Consider the following 8,774-nt stretch of genomic DNA (forward strand, 5'->3'; position numbering starts at 1 on the left):
TGTAAGTACACGTCGATTCTGGACGTTTTGTGGACGACCAAATGTCCCTTGATTTTGAGCGAAAGTTTAAAATTGTCAGATTGTTTTTGTGTCTTTGTATTTTTTCTCACATAAACCCTTCGTACCATATGAGCTAATTAGTTCCGTGTGATAATTTAAATAAATGAATATTTATGTAGGCCATTTCTACGAATTTGCCATGTTCAGTTCATTGATTTCCCCAGCAGACCATATGGATCCATATAGTCATTTAATACAGTACCAGTCACCCGTTAGGCATGCTTTTTGTTCTAGCATTCTTACATTATTCCATGTCACTGCCTACTGCCAGGTATTCATTCACACCTGTGTCGATTGGGGTAATGTCTGTAAAGTGTCTGATTCAAGGACACAATTTAGGACCAAAATTTTATACGGTCACGTGTACACATCTGGTCACTGTCCACGCTTAACAATGCTTGACTTTTGTTACAAGACCAGGCAACGAACCGCTGAACCCCCGATCAATATGGTTCAACAGTCGTGACGTCACTTCTCGCGTAACGACGCTTAGTAACTTTGCAACACTGGTTCTAAACTATCGGAACAATGGCGGACGCCCTTATGAAATATTTCTCCGGCGAGCATAAAAGCGTATCCAGAGGAGAAAAAAACCCCATAAATTTGATCATTTTTTGACTTTTACACATTCTGATCACAAGACATGAAAAGTTCTAGCCAGCTTGAAGAATAAAAATCATGATTTTCTTCGTTTAGAACCAAGATGGCCGCCGTTGCTGGGTGGCGTGACATCAGACTACTGAATCCAATTGGCCTAGCAAGAGAAAACCCCATCTCCAGTATTTCATATATTATTCTTATTTATTTCTTTTTCCATGTTTTTTTTCAGGACGAAAAGATGGGGCTGACAGGATGTGGGAAATTCCTGAAATATTCCATGTCCATATTCAACATCATTATATTGGTAAGTCGTGTTTGTCGTCTCTTTTGGTTGGCATTCATTTTGTATTATTTTCTCATGGTATTTTTTGTCATCTTTAAGTTTGTATTTTTTTTTTTGGGGGGGGGGGGGGTTCTTTTTTGGCTTGTTTTCAATTTTATATTTTAAAAATTGAGCTTTATGTAGCGCAATATCCACTAAATGTGCTCAAAGCGCTTTACAAGGGGTCCCTGGTCAACAGCAACATTTAACATATTACAATTTTTCGGACAAAGACAACGCTGTTACTCAAGGTACTCATTTTACACCTGAGTACGATGAGAGAATGTGAGTAAAGAGCCTTTTCCAAGGACTCAGCTATGCGCCGAGCGTGAGACTCGAACCCAGGACCTACCGATCCGAAAGCGAGTGTCATACCACTAGACTACATAGCCGCATATTAGATCTACATACTTTTAAGACCACCATGAACTTTTGAGATGCTACTTGACATCTGTTGCTGCATTGAAGATTAAGTCGACACATTTTGATCTGTATGAATCGTTCATAAGTAGAATCCAGTTAGCGACACATCCTTTTACCAATTAGAGAAGAGATAAATTCTCGTGTCGCTTTTCTCTATTAGATTAAGAGTTAAGTCCGATATACATCTGTATGGTCTATATCATGCCGTTTATGGTTTTTTGTTTTGTTTTGGGTTTTTGTTTTTTACATTGGGAGATATTCCATTTGAAGCCAATTTAACCTCGAGGTCAAATCCGTAGGCGTAGAAAATTCAATTCCAGACAAATCAGCGGACTTGTCTTCAATTCTGAATGGATTTGTCTTTGGAAAAATAATGTCATTTTAAAAACATATCACGGTACAGAGGAAATAATCTGACGCAGACAGAATCTCAGAAAAATAAATTAAATATGATATGATTGACTACGGGCTTTTATTAATTCACATTGTGTGCTGGTGGCCTTTGTTTTTTTTAACTCACTCAATCCTAGAGTCTTTTTAGACCTTTCAAAATTGGAAAAAATGTATTAAAAATGAGCATATACATAGATAGTTTTATTCAACCACCATTAACATGTAAAAACTAGAAACATTAGCTTTGATACTACGCCTCTAATTTGTCTCATAAAACTGCAATAAATAGGCATGGGGAACCAGGGGAAACTACGGATATAGTCGGTGTTAGGGTTGAGTGAGTTAACATGCCACGTAAACTGTGAGATACTGCTGGGGATGAAGGACTCCTAGAGATAGAATGAAGTTAACGTCACTCGGGTTTTGTTATTGTTTTGTTTTGTTTTTTTGTTTTTTTGTTTTGTTTTGATTTTTTTTTTTTTTTGCCATCCGCGTTTATGAGTAATTCTCACTAAACTGTATTAAATCAGACTATAAACTTTTAAGGTTACACATAGCTTTGTGTGTTGGTCGGCCGTTATACTTCCGGATGGCAATGTTGTAAGCTTCTTAGCCAAGCGCATACTATCTATTGATCCAAAAGAAAAAAGACTTGCATCTTGTAACGTGACACACTATGTCATTGTGATCTTATTTTTTTCAAATGGCTACAACAGCTGCGATCAATGCTACCCGATGTCCGTCTGGATTCTTATATCTAGTCGTGATCGGAATGAAGTGACTTGGATTACGGTTTCAGGAAGACAAGGCTATTATCGTATTTTGGTTTGTCTGTCAGTGTGCGTAGGTGGTATCCAAAAAAATCCTTCACCCTCTCCTTACCAACCATAGGAAAATCGTCACATTCGCTACGATGCAACCGACAATTTTCTCATTCTGGTTTCTTTTGCACATCACAAAATGTAAAGAAATCGACGTTGTTCTATAAATACTAAACGCTGTGTTGTAGACATCATTTTTCTGAACAATATTTTTTATAGAATGCAATTGTTACTTTTTTGTTTGATTAGAAAAAGTCTATTTAGAATTGAGTGGGTGTGAATTTTCGGGGGAAATTCTAAAAATAGCTTGTAAGGAGAGGCTTAATAGAATGATTCATCCACATTTGTCTGTTATCGAGAAATCTATTCATCTATTCTATTATCAACTTATCTATCTACCGATTCATCCTTTTACCTATTCATCATTCCGATCTTTCAACTCGTTATTTATAAGACATAATTTATTCATTTATTAACAAAAGTACGAGTAAAAATACGTTCTATAGACTAAAATTTATACTACTCTTTCAATAGAAAATTGGTCTTTGGAAAAGGCTCTTTACTCACATTCTCTCACCGTTCTCAGGTGAAAAATGCGTACCTGGCCGTTAGCAGCATTGTCTTTGTCGGAAAAAAAATTGTAATATTATCACCTAATAGGCGCCATGTCTCATGCTATATGTTACGTGTTGCTGTTGGTCAGGGACCCTTTTTAAACCGCTTTTGGCACGTGTGGTGGATATTGCGCTATATTTTTTTTAAAAGCTCAATTTTTTTTAATACATATTTTTACCAATAGAAATTATATTCGACGTATACCTATAATCAGGTCTGATAACGTAAACTGTTATGGCCTCATTGTTGTACTGGGAATACACTCAAACCAACGTATACTATTCCCCATAACACAATATTAAAACGAGCCCATAATTGTGTCCGGTTATCAGACCTGAAAATATGTTCACGTTGGTTCCTTTTTTTCCATCCTACAGTAGGTACCTCTCACAATCCTGCTGACATTTAGCGTGGTCAGTGGTCCACTCGGCCTAATTCCATCCAACTGACCACCGAGAATGTCAAGTGTTAGAGATTTGTCCTAAGATCTCTCTGATCTGATTTTATTCATCTGTCAATCATTTCTCTCCTCGATCCTTTGCTAGCTTATTTATCCAGTTGAACTCCTCCCTACCACCTACCATCAAATCTACCTACTTTTATATCTATCTAATTATCGCCAACACTATATATATATATATATATATATATATATATATATATATATATATATATATATATAGATAGATAGATAGATATATATATAAATATATATATATATATATATATATATATAAAATATATATATATATATATATATATATATGGGAGATATTTAAATATCTATTAAAAACCGTATCTTTTTGCATTCTTCCTCTCTCTCTCTCTCTCTCTCTCTCTCTCTCTCTCTCTCTCTCTCTCTCTCTCTCCCTCCTTTTTTTCTTCCTTTCTTTCTCTCTCTCTCCTTTTTTTCTTTCTCTCTCTCTCCTTCTCTCTCTCTCTCTCTCTCTCTCTCTCTCTCTCTCTCTCTCTCTCTCTCTCTCTCTCTCTCTTTCTCTAATTCTATCTATGTATCTATATACCTATCTATCTATTCTATTCTATTCTATCCCCTATCGCTCTACAGCTGTTAATCTCTCTTTCCCTCTAATTCTATCGATCACTATAAACCCATCTTTGCCTCCATCTCCTATTATAGAGGGGTCACTTCCGATGGGAATTAAAAACCTCATCACAACCTTAAGATCATAATATCACCGCATTGGACTTATCCATGTATCCTCTCTGTATCAACTCCGTCACCTAGGCGTCAAAACCAAAAAGGGGTGAATTTTTAATTCAGACCGTGGATCGAGGATAGCTCATACGGTAGAGCCATGCTCTCCCCAGCCAGGCCGAGTTGTCGTACCAGTAAGGTCGCGGGTTCAAACACCCATCGCCGCCGCGAAAAAAAATTATTCTCTATTGTCTTCTGGCTCTTTCCTACTCACTTAATCTGTTGTTAAACCTAAAAAGAAATAGATGAAACAAAATTGACGTCACTGAACTCTTTGTTATTGATTTTAGACGGCCATTTTAATGATATATCAAACTCCATCAACTAGTGTCACAACCAAAAAAGGAATAGATGAAACAAAATTGACGTCACTGAACTCTTTGTTATTGATTTTAGACGGCGGCCATTTTAATGATATATCAAACTCCATCAACTAGTGTCACAACCAAAAAAGGAATAGATGAAACAAAATTGACGTCACTGAACTCTTTGTTATTGATTTTAGACGGCGGCCATTTTAATGATATATCAAACTCCATCAACTAGTGTCACAACCAAAAAAGGAATAGATGAAACAAAATTGAGCTCTTTGTTATTGATTTTAAACAGCCATTTTAATTATTAGTGTTCGCTAATTTCTATCATTCCGACAATAAACAATTAAGGTTAAACAGAGATTTTTGTGGTGGTACGTTACATCCGGCTGGTGGATGCTGTGAGCGTTTTACCTAAACGCATAGTTAGTGTCAATAAGCAGTTCTACCCTCTCGTGCGGCTTTGTGATCTTGTGATATGATAGTCGCTTTCGGATCGGAAGGTCCTGAATTCGAACCTCGCTCGGTACATAGTCGAATCCTTGGAAAAGGCATTCCCTCACCGTACTCAGGTGTATAATAAGTACAAGGACGTTAACACAACACTGTCTCTGTCGGAAGAAATTGTAAACAAGTATATAATTGCTTGGGTGCTCGAATTTCTTACGGAGAGAGCACAATATGTTCAATTAGGACAAAATATATCTTCCTGTATAACTACAAATACTGGTGCTCCTCAAGGTTGTGTATTGTCCCCTGTATTATTCACAATATACACGAATGACTGTAGAAGTCAAAACCTGAGTGTACCTTTGATAAAGTTTGCAGATGACACCGCTCTTCAAGGCCTCATAACAAATGGCAACGAAGTGGCTTATAGGCAAGAAATTGATAGATTTGTGTCTTGGTGTGATGCCCACCACCTAGAGCTTAACATAAGCAAGACAAAGGAGCTAGTGATTGACTTTAGGAGAGTGAAGGAACCGATAGAACCGTTAAAATTAAAGGACCAATTCGTCCAGCGAGTTCCTCACTACAAATACCTTGGTGTAACAATTGATGACAGGCTCAAGTGGGATGAACACTTGAAAATAATTAGGCATAAGATGTGCAGACGTACATATTTTTTATCAAAACTCTCTCAGTTTAGAATAGATAAAACCCTCTGCACATTATTTTATAGAGCAGTAATCGAAAGTGTTTTGTCATTTTGTATAACAGCTTGGGGAGGCAATTGCTTAGCAGTGGAAAGGAACAAAATAAATTCAAATATTAAAAAATCTATTAAACGCTATATAAATGATGTTGACGATGTAGATCTTTTATACGAGAAATTTTGTATAAATAAAATAACTAAAATATTAAATGACCAGTATCATCCACTAAGACCATCAGTTATTATGTCAGAAAGAAGTGGTCGCCCTTTCTCTATTTCAACGAAAACAGAGAGACACCGAAAATCATTTCTGCCGTCCAGTATTAGGCTTTATAACAACAAGCAATAATCATTTTATACAATTATTTCGCATTTTTACCTTCAAAAAATGTAAATATTAAATTATTAATTTATTTGTTTTGCAATCTTTTCAATTTTTAATTTATAGTGACAGTTTTGACTATTTTACAGTGTTGAAATTATTCATATTATAAAGCGCAGCTCTGGTTATGGAGCTACTCCTTTTTCATATATTATACATCCTATTTCCATTGTATTTTTATCTTATTATGTAAATTATAACACGTCTGTACAAAAAATTTCCTTTTTGGGATGCAATAAAGTATTATTATTATTATTATTATTATTAATTAGCAGGTATCATGTCTCGTTCTACATGTTACGAGTTGCTGTACTTTGTAAAGCGCTTTGAGCACGTTTAGTGGATATTGCATTATATAAAAGCTCAAGTTTGTTTGTTTTCCTGGGGTTTTTTTTATTTTATTTTTTTTTCTTGGGTATTTTTTTTGGGGGGGGGGGGGGTTGGGGTTTTTTTTGGTTTTTTTTTTTTGTTGGTTTTTTTTTTGTTTTTTTTTTTTTGTTTTTTTTTTTTGTTTTTGTTTTTTTTTTTTTTTTTTTTTGTTTTTTTTTTGTTTTGTTTTTTTTTTTTTTTTGGGGGGGGGGGGGGGGGGGCTTAAATCTCTAGACATCGACATAAACTTCAGTTTTAAGACCAAGTCGGTTCAGGTCGACTACATTATACTGTCATACGATTGGTCCACTCATAGATTCTAAGCAACTAGTCCAGAACGCAAAACATGCGATTTGTACTGTTTGAAATGAATGTGGTCGTATAATATGACGTGATTGGAGAGTAGGTGAGTAATGCAAACTGCAAAATGCCCTAGTCTATATGAAGTTTTATATCTATACGTTTATTTTTTATAAAACTTAATTACTTACTTAGGCCGCCCCTTGGGGCGCCCAACATGAGCTACAAGTCTTCGCCATTCTGTCCTGTCTTCCATAAGCGTACGCAGTTCCCGGGTGTTGTCCATTCCTGTGTCATCTAGCAGACAGTCAATGTATGTTGTATTCTGCCTTCCGCTGTTTCTGTTTCTTTCAAGTGGTTCCCTGTACTTTTATATTAATTTGTAAATAGCCTTTCGTGATATACCAAAACTTGCGTGGGTATTCTGCAACAGCCTGAACATGCCCAATCAAACGGACAAGATTCTCAACACTCTTAGGCTTTTTGCTAGAGACAGTATATTTACAGTTAGGGAAAAAATAGACTGATATTGTTATTTTGTTTATCAAATCATGTGAAGTCACACTGATTTTAAATGTAAATGTTGCTGCTCGAAGCTCGAAGAAATAAATAATAATGTGAAGTTGAATGTAAGCTTCAATTTAATTACAAAACATATCAAATGAACGTTTCGGGTTTCCCCTTTATCAACAAAACAGGATGAATGAAACACCACAGATGAATGAGATGGTGTAGTAGTGGCGTAGTCAAGATTTATCTCTCTATCTGATAAAGGGGAAACCCGAAACGTTCATTTGATCTGTTTTTTGTAATTAAATTGAAGCTTGCATTCAACTTCACATTATTGTTTATCACTGATTTTAAAGTTTTATGAGTTTCAAAAGTGGTGTAAAAAAGTGCCTTCAGTTGCTCGCGCAATGCTTTCCTAAAAATTCACATCTGCTCACATTTTTGCAAAGTCAAAATTTCGATGTTTCAAATTCTAAATATTATTATTATATCTTTTGATTGAGTGTAAAGATATGAAATGATTGCATTCAATGAATAGGTAATTAATTAACCTTTGAAATGATATATAACATAACGTAATGCTTAGTTTGAGCAATGAGTACATTACTGGTTTGTGTCAACAGATAAAAAGGAAGAAATAAGTGTGAACTTACTTTTGCACATGACTATATAAATGTTGAGCACTATAATGTCATGAATTTTGTTTTTGAAATATATATATAATATTATATATATATATATATATATATATATATATATATATATATTTATATATATTGAATCGTGTTTGATACAAATATGGTACGGATAGTGCTCGATATGAAACAACAGACAACAAACCACAGTCATGTAACACACAGTCCTGACGATGGCTGAAAAGGCCTGAAACATCGATCTAGACTGACTCCAACATTGTGGTAAATATTAAAATTATATATATATATATATATATTATATATATATATATATATATATATATATATTATGTATATATATATATATATATATATATATATATATATATATATATATATATATATGTATATATATATTTGTATATCCATACATACATATCGCTAAGGGAATCAATTGGATCTTGCCCCTCCAGAGAGATAGAAAATGAGATATGCATCAACTGGGACATCCAGACCACCGACCATGTCGTACTGATTTCATTTCATGCTGGAGTAACATCCGATTGTGTCAGTTCTTTCTTTCTTTCTGTCTTTCTTTCTTTCTTTCTTTCAAACGTAGCTTTGCTCCTCTCTCTCTCTCTCTCTCTCTCTCTCTCTC

The 8,774-nt window shown here is 34.9% G+C and overlaps 1 protein-coding gene across 1 annotated transcript in view; it reads left to right on the forward strand.

Annotated features, from left to right (window-relative positions):
- Positions 1-892: 892 nt before the first annotated feature.
- The window catches only part of LOC144974662 (leukocyte surface antigen CD53-like), a 44,622-nt gene continuing 36,740 nt past the window's right edge, over positions 893-8,774 (forward strand). The window contains exon 1 of the mRNA XM_078917748.1: positions 893-964. Coding sequence (XP_078773874.1) covers positions 899-964 — 66 coding nt within the window. The 5' untranslated portion in view covers positions 893-898. The remainder of the gene's footprint in view (positions 965-8,774) is intronic.

The sequence above is a fragment of the Berghia stephanieae genome, chromosome 6 (genome assembly GCF_034508935.2).
Source record: "Berghia stephanieae isolate SIO BIC M18660-M18661 chromosome 6, UCSD_Bste_1.3, whole genome shotgun sequence".
NCBI classification, from domain to species: domain Eukaryota; kingdom Metazoa; phylum Mollusca; class Gastropoda; order Nudibranchia; family Aeolidiidae; genus Berghia; species Berghia stephanieae.